The 22,028-nt window shown below is 40.5% G+C and overlaps 1 protein-coding gene across 1 annotated transcript in view; it reads right to left on the bottom strand.

The window, feature by feature from the left end:
• The window catches only part of GLP1R (glucagon like peptide 1 receptor), a gene marked incomplete at its 5' end in the record, with an annotated part of 114,460 nt that overhangs the window by 20,657 nt on the left and 71,775 nt on the right, over window positions 1–22,028 (bottom strand). Inside the window, one exon of the mRNA XM_083349632.1 lies at window positions 1,068–1,128. Coding sequence (XP_083205758.1) covers window positions 1,068–1,128 — 61 coding nt within the window. The remainder of the gene's footprint in view (window positions 1–1,067; window positions 1,129–22,028) is intronic.

Below are 22,028 nucleotides of genomic sequence, written 5' to 3'. Positions count from 1 at the left end.
CTTGCTTGCCACAGTTGTTAAATGAATCACTGCAGCTAATAAGTTAGTAACATGGTTGTTAAGTGAATCTGGCTTCCCCATTGTCTTTGCTTGTCAGAAGGTCGCAAAAGGTGATCACAAGACCCCAGGACACTGCCACAGTCATAAACGTGAACCAATGACCAAACAGCCAAATTTTGATCACATGAGCATGGAGATGCTGCAGTAATCACAAGTGTGAAAAATGGTCATAAGTCACTTTTTTAGTGCCGCTGTAACTCTGAACAGTCACTAAATAAAAGGTTGTAAATAAGGACTACCTGTATGGGATTTTTATGAGGGCTGAAAGGAGCTATATACAGTAATTGTTTCACCAAAAGCATAAATCCATTAGAAACTCACCAATAAAGCATTTGTGCAATAGTATTTTCTTGCTGTTGTCCCGGTCAATTAATATAGTACAGTACCATGTTCTATCCTGAAACCAGAATCAACAACCAGAAGCTATGGATAGCCCAATCCTCATGAATCAGCCTGATTTCCACTTAAATTCAGCTAAATGTTGTTTTGTGTGTCAAATTTTATCTCTTTTCTGTGGATAAATCACTACACTATAGACTAGACTAGACTACTGTTTGATCTCTCATTAGTGTAATTTCAACAAAATCACAACTCTTGATCCTCAAAATGTACATTTTCCCATTACAGAGATTAATGTCAGAATTGGAAATTTTTATTAAACAAGCCAGGCATATTGGCTGCCTCTAGAAATACAAGTTTAAAGACAGGCTTTCCAAGTGTGATGAGTCACGATGAAGGGCAGGATACATAAAACAGTATACTTTTCCAGCCAGATGTATATTTAGGCATGCAGAAGATGCTGAACAGCAAAAGCTTGTGCTTATTTGTTTGAATAAAATGTAATGAGAAGCTTTTACACTAATCAAATGACAAGTGGAGCAAATGCACAAGATGTCAATACACTAGCCATTGCCAAAGCAATTATAACCAAGAAAAGTATGCAACTTCACCCCTTCCACAAAACATAACCTTCACATGAATTAGTTAAGAATCAGAATAGAACCAACCCCTCATCTTCATAAAGGTACTTGACAATTCCCCAGAGGATTACAAACAGCATTGGCACACCTGCGGGGGGGGGGGGGAAGGAAAGAAGAAATGCATAGAGAATGAGTCAACAGAAAAACAATCTGGAAGGCTTGCAATGTTGTGAAATTTTATTCAATGCAAAGCTTCCTTTGTTAAATGAGATTATAAGTAGCACTTACGCAGAGTCCCTTATAATTATCTGATCACCTTTAAAATGCTTTCTCCTTAAAAAAGCATTTAGATTGGAAATCTTAAAGCTGGAAGCACTTCAGTAACATCTTCAGTTATAGTATAATAAAACATCATGTTAGTAGATAGAATGAAGCCCAGAAGTACTAGAGAGAAATGCAAAGGAAGTTTGGATTATATGTTACGAGGTTTCTGTATTGCTGCCTGTGTCCTAAAATGTTTCAGTTTTACAGACTTGGCATCATACATATTGCTTTTACAAACATTCCTGCAAACCAATCAGTATCAGATGAATGTAACATGCACATTAACAGATCAGTAAGATTTTAACAGTGATATTTTCAGTTATAGCATAACAAGACAACATGTTAGTAGATAGAATGAAGCCCAGAAGTACAGAGAGAAATGCAAACACAGAAAAATCCACAGAAATGAAGCCTACATTGCCTTAAATTCTTGGACACTTCTTACTGGGATATCAAGTATTAGAGAATACTCAAAATATGTAATTTCTTATAGAAAAAAGGCCATGTAGTTCTTGGCTCTTCCTCAATGAGATGTTGATCATTAATGTAGTGAGATGTTCCTGTGGTGCTATCATGGACATGTGCAATTGAATTAATGAATTAATGAACCTTTATTGTCAAAGTACAGCCATGTATACATTGAGATTAGCTGAGCCTCCCTTCGTGCTCCCACCCCACAACTCACAGTGACAACAAACCTCCATCTTATTACACCATGTGAACTAATTGCACCACACACCGGCCTCGCAAGTCAATTCTACATAAAGTTTATAAAAATGATTTCCCCTTCAAAAGCCTAACAGCCCACGGATAAAAGCTGTTTGTCAGCCTGTTGGTGTGGCTGGCTATACTCCTATATCTCCGCCCCGATGGTAGAAGAGTAAAGAGATACCGTCCAGGGTGTGAGTCATCCCTGAGAATTTTCCTCACTCTTCCAAGGCAACGAGCCCTGATGATGTCATCCAGTGGTGTCAGGGGACAGCCCACAATGTCTTGTGCTGTGCTCACCACCCTCTGTAATGCTTTCCTATCTGCGGCTGTCAGACCAGCATACCAAACCACAATACCATACGAGAGGACGCTCTCTATAGTAGACTGGTAAAAGAGGGTCATTAGCCGTTGTTCTACCCTGTTCTTCCGCAAGACCCTGAGAAAGTGAAGCCTCTGTTGGGCCTTTCTAGCCACCTGGGTTGTATTAACTTTCCAGGTCAGGTCTTCACAGAGGTAGACTCCCAGAAATTTAAAGGAGGAAACTCTCTCCACACAGTCCTCCCCGATGTAAAGTGGGGCAGGTTCCTCCTTTTTTCTCCGGAAGTCTAGCACCATCTCTTTCGTCTTGCCGATGTTCAGGTGCAAGTTGTTGTTACTACACCATATGGATAGTTTTTGTACCTCCGCCCTGTATGCTGTCTCATCCCCACCTGTAATAAGACCCACCACAGATTCGAATTTCCTCCTACCTCACCTTTCTAATCAATCCATTCCTATGATAAGAAAATATGGCTAATAATATACAAATAAAATATGCTTCCTTCCCACTGTTACTGGCTATGAATATTGAAATGGTGATATTGCTGATGAAAGACTGTTTAATAAAATGCAGAAAGTCAGTAAGCAATTAAAGTTTGTTTAATGCATACCTGTGTGGCACAGACAAGCATGCATTTTCTTTTTAATCTCTCCTTATTTCCTGTAAAATTAATGTGCTCTCTTGCTGGAAATTTGGTAACTTTTATATAATTCAAATGGATAAAAGGTTTAAAATTAAATATAGAATTTAAGTTGGTTTAAAGCAAACTCACTTTAAGTGTTAATTATACATAGATAAGTTACTGCTATATAATATAAATATCAGTATTCCATGATTTGTTTTTTTTTCTTATACATTGGTTTTATAATGGTTGTCTCTATGTGTTTCTATATTTTTTATTGAATATCCCTTTCAAACTTCTTTTTCTAGCTGGAAATTTCTGGTTGTCAGCATTAGTTCACTTTTGAAAGTTTAGTAAAGCCAAAATATAACCTTTTTTTACTATTGTTCCAGCTACAGTTAAAAAGTGCTCCCTCAATTATTTGATGAAAATTACTAATCAGTAGACTGGATAGTTAGTACCGTTACAAATAGAAAGCAATTATAGGAACTATGAGAAATTATCATTTAGTGACTACAGATGTTAAATCATATATTTCACATTACCATATTTTCCGGCATATAAGATGACTTTTTAACCCATGAAAATCTTCTCAAAAGTCGGGGGTCGTCTTATACGCCCAGTCGTCTTATACGCCGGAAAATACGGTACATTATTCACAATTTATTACATAGATATACATTGGCCCAACTGATTGTGTAAGCAATAGATTTGGTCACATGGTGAATGAGTCCCCCATATACTGTACATCTGCAATAATGGATAACATTTCTGAGATTACACAGAAATAAATGTTTTTCTTATTGTCTCAATGTTGCCACCACTACCATATTTTCCGGCGTATAAGACGACTTTTTAAACCCATGAAAATCTTCTCAAAAGTTGGGGGTTCGTCTTATATGCCGGGTCATCTTATACGCTGGAAAAAAAACCAAATCAGTCGAGCATCCCCGTTCTTGCAAAGCCGGGCCGCCCCGCGCAACCGAGCTATCTCTGGCGCGGCTCCGGGACACGGCTGGGCGGGAGCGTCGGGCGGCTCTCCCCATGCGAAGGCGGCGCTGCCTGTCAGCTCTTGTCCGTCGCAGAGGAGGCGAAGGCCCGACTAGCCCCGCCGGCCCTCCCGCTGCTCCTGTGCTTCTGCCGGCCCCCGAGGCGCAGCGTTTCCCGGGCAGCAGGCAGCGCCGGAGGGCAGCCGCCACCCCGCCACGGCCAGCGCCCCTCCTGCTTCCCCCCCAGGCCTTGAACTTCTCCCATTCGGCGCAGGGCGGGGCAGCTCCGCCCGCAGCCTCTTTTTCATGTGCTGCTTCCCTCTCACCGTCGGCCGAGGCGCACTCGGCCCAGGCTCCCGGTCCCTCTTCCCGGCCGGCTTCCTGCCCTGCCCCTCATGGAGCTGGACTGGGCGTGCAGCCTCTCGGTGCGGCTGCTTTTCCTGGGCAGCCTGGCGGTACGGCTCCTGCGCTCGGAACCTGTTGCTGAGCCGGCGGCAGCTGCTGCGCATGGGGCTGCTGGCCATCCTGCAGGTGCTGGGCCGTCCTGCCGCTGCCCGAGGGGAGGGCCTCGTGCCCGCCGGACTCACCTGTCACCAGCACTGCTCTCCCCCCCATGGGGGTGCGCTTCCGCCAGGCGGTGCTGGCCGAGACGAGCCAGCAGGCAGCCGCCGTGAGCGCAGCGCTGAGGGGCAGTGGCAGGATGGCCCAGCGCCTGCAGGACGGCCAGCAGCCCCATGCACAGCAGCAGCTGCCGGCTCAGCAACAGGTCCGAGCGCAGGAGCCGCACCGCCAGGCTGCCCAGGAAAAGCAGCCACATCGAGAGGCTGCACGCCCAGTCCAGCTCCATGAGGGGCAGGGCGGGAAGCCGGCCGGGAAGTGGGACCGGGAGCCCGGGCCGAGCGTGCCTCGGCCGACGGTGAGAGGGAAGCGGCACATGAAAAAGAGGCTGCGGGCGGAGCTACCCCGCCCTGCGCCGAATGGGAGAAGTTCAAGGCCTGGGGGGGAAGCAGGAGGGGCGCCGGCCGTGGCGGGGGCTGCCCTCCGGTGCTGCCTGCTGCCCGGGAAATGCTGCGTCTCGGGGGCTGGTAGAAGCGCGGGAGCAGCGGGAGGGCCGGCGGGGCCAGTCGGGCCTTCGCCTCCTCTGCGACGGACAGGGAGGGCAGGGCATGTAAGTATTTTCCGGTGTATAAGACAAAAATCCTTGAAAAACTTCTTAAAAGTAGGGGGTCGTCTTATACGCCGGGTCGTCTTATACGCCGGAAAATATGGTATTTCCTTTAGAATGTACTTATTCTCTTTTAATAGTACATTGTTTCTTCAAGAGACAGAGAAAAAATAACTATTGATACTCCTTTATTTGTTAATTTTATTCTGATTTTTCTATTGTTAGTAGAGTAGGCAGGCAAGTGACATGACAACAGAAAATCAGTGCAAGCATAAAAATAGATTGTTTCTCTAAATGTGATATAGTGCCTAGCCATGGCTTAGTACTGCATGATATGATATACTGGGATATTATAATTGTAGCATCCTACACTTAGCTGTTATGAACTATGTTTTATGATCAGACTTAAATTCTGATTAAATCCAATTTGTAAAAGGTTTATAAAATCTTTTTTTAATAAAAGAGAGAAAGCAAACTAACAGAAGGTGGGAAACTGCATATTCTGAAGAGTCATTTCAATTTTGTTCCCATAAATTTTATACATAGTAGTTTTGACACTATTCCTGAATTGAACATACAGTATTGCTATGTTTTATCCCAATAGCAGCTATAGGCAATCAAAGCCTTTTGTATTTCTCTAGTTCTTAATGCAATGGAGTATTAAATCTGATAAGAACTCTTATTAGAGTGGGTATTGCTAGAATTTCAAGAATTGTCAATTTGTACTTTTTCATGAAATAAATCAAGGATTCATGATGGCAATATAACATTTATATTATATCATTTCTTAGTTCAGGGATCCCCAACGCTGGTCCATGGACCGGCATCGGTCCACAGCATGCCAGAAACCACTCTATGCAAACAAGCAAAGCCCCATCCGCAGGATGCAGGCAGTACGCAAACCCACTCCCCCTCTTATCCGCGGAAAAATCTTTCTCCAAAGTACTGGTCCTTGGTGCCCAAAAGGTTGGGGGCACTGTCTTAGATAACAGATAAGGAAGTTAGTAAACAGTATACCACCAAGTGGGTCAAGAAGAAAAGAGAAGCTTTTATGAGTTAAAGTGCAATTTAGAAGTTTAGCATTTAAAAAGTGATATTTAAACAATATGTCCAATGTGATTACAGAATTAGCATCAGTGGACTTGTTGAGCATGAGTACTGCATTAACTGTCTACTGGAACAGATACATAAATGACAATAAATACAATCCAGCTGTGGTACTAAAAATGTATCAGGTATCTCATCCAAATTCATTTATAAACCCAGGTGCATGTTTAATTCAAAGAACCACTTATTTACTGTGGTTATCTTCTTGACTTTGTAATGAATTAAGGCTGTATTTATAAACCATAATATTTTTAAAATGAAATATGCAAACTGAAAGAGAACAAATTATATTTCTGTGAAACCAACAGATGTGCAAAGCAATAACTGCTGTTACTGTACTGTCGTGGCCAGCATATATCAGAAACATCTCCATTTCTGACTTTTATTTGATGTTGAGATCCAATTATTAATCCAAATGCCAGTTGCTGTTGAACCCACTGCAGTGTTCTGAGTAAATAAAAATAATAAAGAGCTCAGATATGAGTTGCTGTGTTGTTGCTAAATTTCATTGGTTCCGTATGTTGAACAGTCTGGATTTGCACTGGACTGTTATATATTGTAGTTACTGCTATCTTTAAGCAATCTTTTCCCAACAGCATATACTTCTAATAAGTTGAATGTCCCAGTCCCAAATGTCAGTCAGCACATTTGGAAGATACCACATTAGAGGAAAATGTGTTTGGATGAGTTTAACAAAGGATGCACATTGCTGACTGATGATCCAATGCATTTTTTTCAAGTGATATTTTAATATCCTTTATTTTATGTTAGCTCAGATGCTTGTTTAACTGAGTTGCTGATTATTTTCAATCTTTTGTGTACCTAGGAAAATCTCTATGCACCTGTAAATTATTATTATCTTTTTGTGTGCTTGGTTTAAAATTATAAGAACTCATTTACCCAATGTTTTATTAACAAATAAGGTAAAAGCACTAGAAATGAAACATAGTGAAAGCAAATAAGTGGTTGTAGAAAGTGATGAGAAGTCCATAGGGAACAGGCAAAGAAAGATGAAACAATCTTTAAGCAAGACACCAGGCAAGAGACTCAAGCAAATGGAATGGAGTGATCTCTTCACAACTAGTCAGAAACTCTGAGAAAAAATATTAAAATTATATAAGGTGAACTACCTAAAGTTTTTTTTTAGTTTTATGGACAATTTAGAGCTTGTTGATGCAGCGGCAGTTCAAGAGAGTATTCCAATTTTTCTGAAAGACATAGATCTTTTTCAAGAACTTATCTCTATGAATTCAACTAAGGTACATAAAGTAGAGATATTACCAAAATGAGTTTGGTTTTTAAATGGAAACCCAGTTCTTTCAGACAGTGGTAAAATGAAATGCCATTACAGAAAGAAGCAGTAGTGGAAAACTATAAAAATAAATTAAGAGGTTTTTTTAAAAAAATAATCTTAATAAAGGTACAGATATAAGAATGGTGTGGGTAGAAGCAAAGCTTTCAAGAGCGGTTAGTTCATACAACATAACAGTAAACTCAAAAAGAAGAGAAGATAAAATGCAAGTTATTTTGGATGAGACAAAAAGAAAAGAAGAGGAATTAAAGACATTTCCAGAGAAGATAAATATTTCTCAGCAAATTAAGCTTCTGCAGTGACAATTTTCTATGTTAACACTAGGAGAAATGGAAATAAAAATAAATTATGCAAAAAAGTTTACCAATAAACGAGGGAAGGGTTGACATACAAATTACGAAAAGAAAATGACATTGAAGTTATAAGAGGGAGGTACTGTAATAACATATAATGTGGCTATACAAAAAAGTATTTCATCAATATTATTCCAATTTATATAAGGGACATTTTCTTAGAGAAAACAGATGAATATGTAAGAAACAAAATTTACTGAAGATTACAGAGAAATAGAAACAAATTGTGAATGAGTCCATAACAATAAAGGAGGTTTGTGAAGCTATAAAAAAGATTGAAACAGGAAAAAAAGTGCCTGGACATGATAGGTTACTGGCTTTTTACTATAAATATTTTGAGTGATTAATTCCTCATAAATCTTTTAACTCAGTATTAAAAAGTTAGATATGAAATAAAAAGGAAATGTTGCTCTATTAAATCAGAATTACTATATATTTTGTCCAAAACATCCTTAATAGCAGAAATGATATTACTTGGATATGGCTATTCCAATCAAGAGGACAAACATTCAATAGGATTTTTTCCTCCCTATACTCAATTTATATACAGGTAGTCCTTCAGATTCAAAGAAGACATGTTGTGCAGTTCATCTATGGAAATAGAGGTAGCTCTGCAGAGACAATCTGGAAGTGCAGTCTACCACAATGGGGGCATGGGACTCCATTATTCCATTTTAATAACTACCTATGTTGTTCTGTAATGCCACTCAGTGTTTTCTATCAGTTTTTGATGGGTGACAGTTTTCAAAACCAGTAGAGGCTTCAAAGGACAGATCTCACCAGCAGACACAGCTTCTAGTTCCCTTGGCTGGATGTCACAATGGCATAGTTTTCCTTCACAACATCTTTATAGTGCTTATGTGGACAAATTCAAAGTCTCTTCACAGTCTCCAGTAGATCATAGAGCAATTGGAAAGTTATTATGATGGTCATGCATTCTAATGATTTGTCCCGCACTCCACATCTAGGCTCTGATAATCAGGGACTCAATGGAGAAGATTTGGTTCTGAGGCGCAGTTGGGCTTGCTGCTGGTGTACATTTCGCCTAGTCGCGCAGCGGCAGCCCTGCCCGAGCTGCTCGATATCCTCTCGGGGTTGGTGGTTGAGTTTCCCAAACTTATTGTTTTGGGAGACTTCAACCTACCATCCCTGGGAGGTTCATCTGATCTAGCTCGGGAGTTCATGGCTTCCATGACGGCCATGGACCTGACGCAAGTAATTTCTGAACCTACTCATGAGGGAGGCCACACCCTTGACCTGATTTTTTTATCTGGACGGTGGTTGGATGATCTTGGTGGGGGCTCTCCATTTATTATGCCCCTGTCATGGACCAATCATCACCTCCTGCGGCTGGTCTTCCGTTTTGCCACCCCCCGCCGTGGGGGTACGGAGCCAATTAGATGGTACCGCCCCAGACGCTTAATGGATCCTGATAGATTCCAAGTGGCGCTGGGGTCCCCACCTGCCTCCATTGCTCACAACTCAGCGGATGCCTTGGTGGAAGCCTGGGAAAGGGCAGCCACTGAGGCACTTGACCGGGTTGTACCCTTGCGGCCCCTGACCCGGTGCAGATCCCAGCGAGCTCCATGGTTCTCCGCGGAGCTCCGGGAGATGAAGCGTCGGAAACGGGGCCTAGAGAGCTGTTGGAGGTCTAGCCGATCCGAATCCGACCGGTTGCGGTTAAGAACCCATATTAGGTCTTATCTCGCAGTGATGAGGGTGGCGAGGTGTAATTACTTCTCCACCCTCATCGCGTCCGCAGATAATCGCCCGGCCACCCTGTTTAGGGTGACTCGCTCACTTCTTAATCAGGAGGTGAGGGAGGATCCCTTGCAGGGTCGTGCCGAGGAATTTAGTCAACATCTGTCGGATAAAATCGCTCGGATTCGGACCGGTTTGGACTCCAGCTGGGCAGAGTCTGGCGATCAGGACACAGGCGGTCTTGTCAATGTTATCTGGGAGGAGTTTGATTCTGTGACCCCTGATGAAGTGGACAGGATTATGGGGAGGCTGAGCTCCACCACATGTTTATTGGACCCGTGCCCTTCCTGGCTGGTTTATGCAGCTAGGGAGAGGACACGAGGCTGGCTCCTGGCGGTTATATCTGCTTCTTTGAGTGAGGGTTATTTCCCCACCGTCTTGAAGGAGGCGGTGGTGAGACCTCTCCTCAAGAAGCCTGCCTTGGACCCAGCTGTATTGAACAACTTTCGCCCAGTCTCCAACCTTCGCTTTCTTGCGAAGGTTGTTGAGAGTATGGTGGCGCATCAGCTCCCTCTGGTCCTGGATGAAGCGGATTATTTGGACCCCTACCAATCGGGTTTCAGGCCCGGGTACAGCACGGAGACGGCATTGGTCGCTCTGCTGAATGATCTCTGGAGGGCTCGGGATAGGGGATATTCCTCTGTCCTAGTCCTATTAGACCTCTCGGCGGCTTTCGATACCATCGACCATGGTATCTTGCTGCGGCGTCTCAGGGGTTTGGGAGTGGGAGGCACAGTTCTTCAGTGGTTCTCCTCCTATCTCCTGGGACGCTCGCAGTCGGTGTTGGCAGGGGGGCAGAGATCGGCCCCTAGGTCTCTCGTTTGTGGAGTTCCTCAGGGGTCGGTTCTCTCGCCTCTCCTGTTCAACATCTACATGAAACCGCTGGGTGAGATCATTCGTGGTTTTGGAGTTGGGTATCATCAATATGCTGATGATACCCAACTTTTCATTTCGACCCCAAACCACCCCAGTGATGCCCTCGCTGTGATGTCCTGTTGCCTGGAGGCGGTACGGGTCTGGATGGGGAGGAACAGACTTCAACTCAACCCTGACAAGACTGAGTGGCTGTACATTCCAGCATCCCGGGACATTCAAAATGTTCCATCGCTTTCTATGGGGGGTGAGCTCTTACCCCCCGTGGATAGGGCTCGCAACTTGGGAGTCCTCCTAGATTCACGACTTACCCTGGAAGACCATATAGTAGCCGTGACTAGGGGGGCTTTCGCCCAGGTTCGCCTGGTGCGCCAGTTGCGGCCCTTTCTGGACCGGGATGCCCTGTGTACGGTCACTCATGCGCTCGTGACCTCTCGCCTAGACTACTGTAATGCTCTCTACATGGGGCTTCCCTTGAAGACCACTCGGAGGCTCCAACTGGTACAGAATGCGGCCGCGAGAGTTGTCTTGGGAGTTTCCCGGTACTCCCATGTTACACCTTTGCTCCGCAAGCTGCATTGGTTACCAGTTGCCTTCCGGGTGAGGTTCAAGGTCTTGGTTATGATCTTTAAGTCCTTACATGGCATGGGTCCAAGATACCTCGAAGACCACCTGCTGCCGGCGTCAACTCCCCTCCGCCCTGTGCGTGCCCACAGAGAGGGCCTCCTCAGGGTGCCTCCAGTCAGGGAATGTCGACTGGTGGCCCCCAGGGGGAGGGCCTTCTCTGTGGGTGCCCCGGCACTATGGAACCAACTGCCGGTTGAGCTCCGGATGGCATCGGACCTCCGATCCTTCCGTCGCGGGTTGAAGACCCACTTGTTCGAGTTAGCTGGTCTGGCCTGAAGGGGAATATGGGTTTTTTAACTGGTTCTATTATTTTTATTGTTGTATTTTAATTGGGCATGGTTTAATTCTTTTTTAATTTTTGTATACCTATTTATATATGCCCTGTGAACCGCCCTGAGTCCCTAGGGAGAAGGGCGGTATAGAAATCCAATAAAACTAAACTAAACTAAAACTAATGGTGATGGACTTCACGATTAAAACCTCCAGATTGGAGATAGTCTTACCAACAAATGCCAAGGATAGAACAGAGATTATGCATATGAAATTTCTCTAGTTTTTTGATATGTTGTTTGTACAGAGTCTAGAATGCACATCCATATAGGAGACAACCACAGTTCTGTAGGCCTTCAACTTTGTGGAGATACTAAGGCTGTGTTGATTGAGTACTTTAGTATGCAGCTGCCCCAGAGACTTGGATTTGCTGATCCAAGAATCAATTTCCTTTTCCAAAGATTTATTTCTCAAGATGATGCTTCCCAAGCATTTGAAGCTGTTTGGATTTGTCAGCTGGGGGGGGGAATCAACAGTGATTTTTAATTCTACGGGGTAACTATTTGGCACCAGCTGGTGAAGTACTTCAATCATGTTCAGGCTGATACTCTTGTTTTCATTATTTAACAAATACGTGGATTTCTTCAGTTCCCCAGATACAAAACCTAATTCTTGTGTAGGCTGTCTTGCATATTTAAGTTTCTTATCATTTATTTTCTTAGTTTTTATTTCCTAAATTTTCTGATATTTATTTTTTCCTTCTTCACAAAGTATATGCAATATTGCAATTAGCAACCATTATGTTTGCACACTAACTGTTTATTAAAATAGCCTTTCAAATCTTATTGCATCTGTTTTAGAAAAGTGGATAATTTCATAATGATGCATTTAAGTATCATTTTGGGGAAAATGAGCTTTTCTTATAATTGACCATTACTGGATTATGGTCAGAAATTGGTATAGAACCAATGTTATATTTATTATTCAATCAATTAAGGATTAAGATACTCAAAATATGATCAAGTTGGGAACAACTCTGTTGTAGAATTTCTATAAATGCTAAAACAGTAACCACATTATCTTCTACTGAATCACTTGTTTTACTACAAACTCTGAGGACATATAAAGAGTTACAATACCTGGAAGCAGAAATACCAAATTAAATACCAATAAAGATTAACAAATTGTCAATATAGAAGCCTGTAATACTTGCCATGCAGAAGAATTAAACTGGAATAATATAATCATCTAATAATCTAAAAAGTGATTTAAATATCCAGACATGTTTGTTTGATTCATATCTAAACTACAAAAGATATTTAAGACATGAGCTATAGTTCCATAGTGGTTAGAATGCACTACTGCAGGCTAACCCTTGCCACAGCCAATTCGATCCCGATCAGCTCAAGGCTGTCTTAGTCTTCCATCCTTCCGAGGTCTGTAAAATGAGGACCCAGATTGTTGGGGGCAATGTGCTGCCTCTATAAACTGCTTAGAGAGGGGTGTAAAGCACTAGGAAGCAGTAAGTCTAAGTGCTATTGCTATGTAATTATTGGTAGCAATAGCAATAGAAATAGCATTTATCTAAATACAGCTTAGTAAGGCCATATTAATTCATAATACAACATGACTGAGACATAATTGCCAATTTCTCTCTTTTTTTTCTCCTACTGAATAACTTGTTTCACTACAAAATATGAGGACATGTGCAAGTTACTATGTCCAGTAGCAAAGCTTAAATTCCCACTGATAGATTCCTGACCAAGTAAAAAAAATCTTTCTTAGGTGGAAGGATATGAATTTCTTGCAACTCTCTGACCTTTATACATTAAAATAAGTTTTTCTTGACAACTTCAGTTATCAACAGAAAAGTCAGTTCCTTAAAGGAATCCAGACAGATATTCATCCAATATATTAACATAAAAGAGAAAAAAATCTGATGAGTCACCATATGCTTATCAGTTATAATGTTTTAGCAATGGTAGATATATACAGACTGACAAGCAGAAGATACAAGCCAGAAATTCAATTCTACTTTTTGTTACAGTTATGATTGTCTTATGATAAAGTGGTACTGCCTCTAACTCTTGCATTAATAATGGGAATTTATGACACATTACAAGAGAAAATCACATTTTACAAGGCTCACAGGACAAAAGCAGCAATCTCATACATATCTACAGTACAGCTAAGTCATGAGAAGTTTAATAAAGTACAAGTGTAGTGCACTATAAGACAGAAACATTTCCAAAACCAAAGCAATACTCAATCTTCACTTTTGGCATTTGTAAAGGCACCCTTGAAGCTCAAGATAACTCAAGATAACTCAGAGGGCATATAGTGCTTATAAATCCCATATCAGCATGGAAATGCATCCTGCTCCTATGTTTTAGTAAGATGCAGCTGGTACTCAAACCCTCCTCTCTATTAATTTATGCAACTTCAACAGCGTTAGCTTTGTATATGAAACAGTAATGTACACATACAACATGCTTCAAAGGTAAAATACCGCACAATACCTAAGTAACCAACAAATATATGATTTTCTTTTTAATCAGCATTTTATTATCAGTATTATTTTAAAAGAAAAACTTACCAAGTACACTGCCAAATGTACACCTAAGATGTCTTCTATTTGGACACAATTTGGTCCACTCAACACTCTACCCCTGAATCACCCTCATTCACTCCAAATGAATTGTGCCCAGGCATAACTGATTCCTACTGCTATACTGACTGAGATAAAACAAAACAAACCAATCACATGCCAAAAAAACAACAGTCCAATTATTGCATTCTAAACAGCTGGATTAGTCAGAATAGTCCTATTTGAAAGGATGGCTTTGTTTCGTCTTTGGGATTTGTTCTGAACTTGAAATGAATCTTTTAAAAATACACATTTTACTTTAAATTCTCAAAGTGGGATTTTAGGATAAGAAGATTTGGAAGTCAATTTTTTTTGCATATTGGACAGTCCTAGTTCACATTTTTGACAAAATGCATTGATTCAAAAAATGGATGTATACAGTATATACAAAAACCTAGATTCCCTATGAAGATCTGCAACTATATGCAGTTGCAACTATATCTGAACACTATATGTTATTTTAGCAAAGTTTTAATATTCTTACCTTAAGTTTCTTAAGAGTTCCGTAGAATGATAATTGATTAATGAGTAAGGTCTGCATTTAAATCGTGTCATTGTTCAAACCCTAACAGTCGCTCATGCCCCTTTTCTAATTAATTTTTTCTTCATTTCTCTTGTGCTTGTGTTGTGAATGCTCCAGCACTGGAAGTTTTTAAGAAGAGACTGGACAACCATTTGTCTGAAATGGTATAGGGTTTCCTGTCTGAGCAGGGGGTTGGACTAGAAGACCTCCAAGGTCCCTTCCAACTCTGTTGTTGTTATTATTATTTGTTATTATTATTATTTTACACTAATCCCACCCTAAATAAAGAATGGAACAAAATTATCAGTTTCTCACTCCTTTTGATTGGGGAGGCTGGATGCAAAAATGTTGGAGGAAAGAGCACTGGGATTTTTAACTTTTTCTCATACAGATTTGAATGTCTCAAATTAAACTATCATATTATCCTGATTGTTTGAATTTTGCCATCACAATAGAAAGTTGTCAATGCAACTTTAGTTTTTGGTCATGCAGGAATGCATCTAAGTCTGACTGTCTTCCTGTTAAAGTCCATAAAAATGACACTAATGTGAGAGAACATAGACCAAGGGAGACTATTTTAGTTGCAGAGTCCCAACATCCAAAATGCAGCAATGCGGGAATAGATGATGTTATTTTGGTCTGCTCTGCTTACTGCTTTTCTGGAGTGAAAGTATTATCTTCAGTTGAATGAAAACTGGTAAAAGAAAAGCTCAAGTAGCTTTCCTATATCTTTAATTAATTAAACAATTATATTTAACTGATATTAAACTGATGTAAGACTAATTGTTTTTATAGCCTACTCAAACTGCTTTTCTACACTATCCCCTGCTACAAGTAAGATCAATATTTCAGTTTTTAGTGTTTCTTATAAGAAATCTATTTTCTTTACATGCTGTGCTCCTTTGTCTCATTTTAGAAGACTTTTAGAACCACAAAATTATGTATTTTGTTCTCAAAACTTACATCCTTCTGTCAGCATAAAACCTTCATGATAAGGTAGTCCTCAGTTAACAACCAAAACTGGGACTAGCAATTCCACTACGTAACACAGTCATTATCTGCAAATGATGGACTTACACTCTTACACCTGCCATGGTTGTCACATGAATTGCCTGTGGCTGTTAAGCCAAATATTATTTAATAATTAGAACACAATAGAGCTGGAAGGGACCTTGGAGGTCTTCTAGTCCAGCCCCCTACTCAAGCAGGAGAACCTATACCATTCCAGAGAAGTGAGTGTCTAGTCTCTTCTTTAAAATCTCCAGTAATGGAGCGCCCAAAATTTCTAAAGGCAAGCTGTTCCACTGGTTAATTGTCCTCACTGTTAGGAAGTTTCTCCTTAATTCCAGGTTGATCAGTTTCCAACCACTGTTATTTTATTTATTTATTGATGGGATTTATATCCCGCCCTATCTCCCGAAGGACTCAGGGCGGCTAACAACAAAACATATAATCAGTACAGAAATCAAGATAAAAATAAAATTGAAATCATCTGTGCAATAAATTAAAATTAAAGAATTAAAAATAAATTAAAAATTCTAAATATAAATTAATTAAAATGCCTGTCAGTCCAGGTCAGCCTGGTGGAACAGGAGTGTTTTGAGGCCGCGGCGAAAGGATTGGAGGTTTTGGGCCATCCAAAGCTCAGGGGGGAGCTGATTCCATAGGGCTGGCGCTCCCACAGAGAAGGCCCTCCCCCTGGGGGTCGCCAGCCGACATTGCCTAGCTGACGGTACCCTGAGGAGGCCTTCTCTGTGTGAGCGTACTGGACGATGGGAATTCGTTCCCGGCAGCAGATGGTCCTGCAAGTATCCCGGACCTAAGCCATGTAGGGCTTTAAAGGTAAGTACCAGCACCTTAAATCTCACCCGGAGGGCAACTGGTAGCAGGAGAGGTGTAATATGGGAGTATCGGGGTGCTCCCATCACAACCCGTGCAGCTGCATTCTGCACCAGCTGAAGCCTCCGGGTGGTCTTCAAGGGCAGCCCCATGTAGAGAGCATTACAGTAATCAATACGGGAGGTGACGAGTGCGTGGGTGACTGTACGTAGGGCATCTCGGTCCAAAAAGGGGTGCAATTGGTATATAAGACGAATCTGTGCAAATGCCCCCCTAGCCACGACTCCAATATGATCTTCAAAACTGAGTCGTGAGTCTAGGAGGACGCCCAGATTGCGTGCTCTATCAATGGGAGGTAAAATCTCTCCTCCTATAGTCAGAGATGGAATCTCTTGGATTAAACGAGATGACGGTATGTACAGCCACTCAGTCTTGGCCGGGGTGAGTCGAAGCCTGTTTTCTCCCATCCAAATCTGTACCGCTTCCAGGCAACGGGACATCACATCGAGGGCATCACTGGGTTGGTTCGGGGTGGAGATGAATAGCTGGGTATCATCAGCATATTGATGATATTTCACCCCGAAGCTACGGATGATCTCTCCCAGCGGCTTCATATAGATGTTGAACAGGAGGGGCGAGAGCACCGAACCCTGAGGCACTCCAGGAGTCTTGCCCTCTGGTGCTTTGGAGAATAGTTTGACACCCCCCCATCTTTGTGGCAACCCATCAAATTCAAATATTATGTGACTTGGAATTTTACTGCAAGTTTCTCTGTTAACTCCATTTGTCAGAAACTGGCTGTGAAGCATACAAATGGTGGTCACATGACTGTAGGGGTTTTGCAACAGTCAGAAGGGCAAAGTTACTTTTCCAGCCCTGTCATAACTGAATGATCACTAGACAGGGCACTTGCTAAGTGAGCACTATCTGTATGATCATTTATTCCATTCATGTTTCCCTGCATGGCAATGATTTCCAAACAGTGGTGAATCAGAACAATCATTGGGGAATTATACGTATACTTATAGTTACACTCCCACTCCCTATAAAGTAGAAAGATCCAAAGCATTTTCCACTAGGACAAAATTGAAGAAACTTCTGTTTAGTTCCTTCAGCTCTGCTGACAATAACAATTCTAGCAACAAGTTATTCTGTCCACTATGTCAGAAGAGGCACGCAAATCACAACTTGAACTGCAGTTCCTGTTCGCATCTCTGCTAGGTTGATGAGCCAACCTACTTTGAAAAATATTGCCCAGGATACAAGATGGGAATAAAAAATATAACAAGAACTTCATAAAAACATATAAGAACAGAGAATGAATGAATGAAAGAATGAAATATATGCATGTATACATGCATACTTATATAAATAAAAGTCCGAGATACTCAACCAAGTATATGCTTCAGCTTAATGATTTCTATTTTATCCAAGGGGAAAAATATGTATTTTTGTTGAACACAAATTGGCAAAGTACAATAAGGTATAGATTTGTGCATAACCTAGCATTCATTTATATTCCACTGAAAAGATAAGGTCAACATTTTAAAAATCATCATCTGCTGTAAATGGTGTATAGGATAATTAGATTATATGAACAATATTTTTATAGCAGAATTGCAAGAACCTCAGGCTACATGTAACAGAATTGGTCAACTAGTAAGTTAGAAACTGGCTGTAAACATATGAGAGAACATCAATGGTTAATGAAATCTGCTAAACAGACAAGTTAAATTGTAAGAAAAACATTGCAGCTTTTTCAATGAATGGAGGAATGAATTAATATGAGCCTGTGTGTGTGCATAGACAGCATGTGTATGATGGAAGAAAAATAGCCTCTGTGTAATAAAAGTAATACATTACTGGTTTAGAGGTCCACACATTCACAATAGACTGACATAACACTTATTAGCACAATGGCTTTTAATTTTAAGGTATTAACTAATCCCTATCATTATTTCCCTACTTTATTGCAGACACATGCTGGGTTAATGTTTTCAGAGTCATTTTGCAACAGTAATTGCATCTTTCTGAGTAGTTCTGAACACATCAGTGTGGTTGCAAGGAGTTAGAAGTATCTGCCCTAATGTGAACTAATCTGACTTATTAATGCCAAGTCTCATCTGCCATTCTGTCGCCCTGTGAACCAGTATAGGGAAATCTTTTGGGAACTCTTTGTAGATCAGAGTTTGGTTAACCCTATGTAGACTCTTATGATCCTAAATACTGAACTGTAATTTACATTTGACTGGGTCTGAGTCAATTTTTCTTTTTGAAGTAATCATAATGTTGGCAAAACATGGACCATCAATTGAATTCTTACGGGTACGAGATATTATCAGCTGAGAGGTTCCAGAATTGAATAATAAAAAGCATAATTTCTGCGAGATAAGCCATACTTGCTAATCATATAAAAAACAGGCTGTGCGCTGTGGAGTCTAAGAACATATTATCACTACATTAAGTTTTTATTTAAGTAAAATAAAAGAATGCATAATAGTTGAACATGAAGTACAGAATGCTATAAAAATGTGCCACATTAATGTCTCCAAGAGAAAGGAACTGTACAGGCTACTAACATTAGAACAAATTACTCAAGGTCAAACAAAATGTTGGTGAAATGAAAAATCAAGGAACAATGGAAAATTCCAAAAATGAGAAAAGTTTTTAAAAATATTATTTCAAAGGTGTAATACATATTGTCTATTTGTAGAGAATCAGCATTAATTAGGCAAATGAGACTTCCCATTTATTCATAAATAATTGTGGAATAATTCCAAAAGTTGTTTCTTTCTTGATTTTGTTACTCTATAAAAATATGAATAATAATAGAATAAAAAGCTATACAAAACTGTTTTAAAAGCAGTTTAGTTAATGGTTGGTGAATATGAATTATATACCTATACGTATAGACTCCATTAAAGTGATTACATGAATCACTTATTTTCAACTTCTCTCTTCATTCCTTTTCCTATTTGAGCTTAAAAATATTATAACTATTATTTTGTACTCTACGCAACAGAATTCCTCCAGAATTTTTTATTTTTCTGAAGTAATTTCATACTCTTGTTAGCTAAGAATCTCTTCAAATATATTTTAAGGAATACAATCTATAATTGGTTTTCAAAATAAAGTATCTTTTATTTGAAATGTGTATTTTTCCCTTTATTTGAAAGTGTATTTTTCTCCTTTATACTGAAAGAAAATGCACATCCCATTTCACATTTATTCTACTAAATATACTAAATTAATACCCATTTTAAGTTATCTGTTAACATTCCAATGAAGGACAGTTTGTCATTAACAAGTTTTTACTAACACAAAGAGAAAGTCCTCTGAGTTTTCCTTTCCACTCCTTGTAGGAAACTATTTCAAATGAGCCTTGAATCAAAATTAAATTATGTGACTGTCTGTTTGGGCTTTAAGATTTATCTTTTATCTTATTGCCTTGGTATTTCATATTACTAAACACTCAGCTCCAATAGGAAAGCACTGGGAACATTTGTTAAATTTATCTGTGCAGTTGCTGTGTGTGCATGTGTTTTAGTAGCCTCCAAGATTGTTTTGCAGAAAAAATGCAACTGAATACAACTTATTTATGAAATCAAAGCTAGGATTCTGCATTATAAAAGTAAGAACCTATCAATTCATTCATAAGCAGAATTACACATAGCGTTTCCTTTAACATGAAGTGAGTTAAATTAAATACAAAAGTCCAGGGTACTATAAAGTATTAGCAAAAATAGGTTTTTGCAATTATTTATAATAGGACCTAATAAAAAGATTGCTAAGAGTATAAATGTTCATGTAAACATTTTCTTTCCTAGGTAACCTTTCTAGAAATTCTCTTGTATTTTGCATTTGTTCAGTTGATAAATTCTAGTTATTTGCTGCATAACCCAAACAACAATCAAACCCAATGCTATCAATGCTATGTTGAATTACCTATTTAATTTTCTATTTAAACCATGGAATAGTTGATGTAGCAGTAACAGTAAAAAGAGGGGGAAATACTGGGAACCCTAGCCCAGAACAAAATAAGTAACTCACTTCTGATTAGTACCATTGGACATTTAAGCCATGCAAAAGACAACTAAATGGAAATCAATTACGACTCTACCAGAGTTAAAATAAACAGCATCAGTATAGGCCAGGGCTTTTCAACCAGTGGTACGGGTACCACCTGTGGTACACTGGCACTTGGCAGGTGGTACGCGACCATCCTAGAAAAGTGGTAGTGGGGGAGGGGAATGAACTGAACCGGTGGCAGCACCGCACAAGCCTAAGCGAGAGATGGCTGGAGCTAGGCGACTGGTGGTACTTGGATGTTGTCATATCCTAAAAGTGGTACAATGGGTGAAAAGGTTGAAAAGCCCTGGTATAGGCAACCATGTGCAAATCTCCATGTGAAGAAACTCTTACATTATAACCTTCCAAGCAAGGAATTTTTTCTCAGGAAAGTTCCCCAAAAAGCAATATCTACATCTTCACAAAAGTATAACTACTTAATTGGTTATTCATGAATTACCAGAGTCCAAAGATGATAAAAAACCCTTACGGGATGATCTTCCATTGTTCAGTTAAAAGAAGTATCATGTATTTTTTGTCAAAACTCCTCCAGACAAATACTGTTTCTTCACATCATATAAAACGCAGTAGCCCGAAAAGTATTACTAACACATAGCACTCCTTAGTAAACATATCTTCATTATATACCTGTATATAATGAACACAGATTTAAATGCAAGTATATATTTTATGCTAGAAAATTCCTACTTGTCTAACAGTACCTGACCCATATAATAACTTCTATAGAATTAGTTGAGTACTGTGTCTGTTATCCTTACATTTGCAACCACAAGAATCTTGGTCATTGAGCGAAGCAGTCATTAAGTGAGATGCCCATATGATCACTTCGTACAATGACTGCAGTCCCTGCTCACCTAATTGTGATCATTAAGTGAAGTGTGGGGATGTCTCAGGGTGTCAGGGAGACCACAGGGTGGGTAGGACCCACCAGCCCATGAAAATCTGTCATGGACCAGGAGGCTTTGGCCAATTCCAGAGCTGCCTCAGCCTCAGAGAACTTCAGTCTATTCCCCACCCAGCCAATCAGCCACACATGGGAGCCCTCAGGCAGCTTCAGGTCCTGCTGACACATACAAAGCTGCCACAGGCCTGGAAGCCTTTGGTCTGCTCCCCACCCAGCCATTCAGCCACACATGGGGGCACTTAGCCAACTCCAGGATCCAGAAGTGCACAACTTACCTTTCCATCTTTCTGCAGCTCCTGACAGGTCCACCCAGCAATGGGGGTGGGGGGCTGTCTTTCTACAGAAGATTTGGAAAATCCTACAGAATTTTGGAAAAGCTAGCAAAAAATATTGCAAATGGCAAGCACATGATCACAGGGTGCTTGGCAAACAGTTGTAAGTGGGAACAGGTTGCCAAGAACCCAAAATGTGATTACATAACCGTGGGAGTGGAGTGTGACATTTTATGATGGCTAGAAGTGCTTAGTTGGCTGTAAAGCACTCTTTCAGATGCCGTCATAACTATAAATGGTTGTTAAATAATCAGTCCAAATCAAGAAGAAACAGTTTGCTT

Source organism: Vipera ursinii (assembly GCF_947247035.1).
Source record: "Vipera ursinii genome assembly, chromosome: 1".
NCBI lineage: Eukaryota > Metazoa > Chordata > Lepidosauria > Squamata > Viperidae > Vipera > Vipera ursinii.
This window is presented reverse-complemented; position numbering and strand designations above follow the sequence as displayed.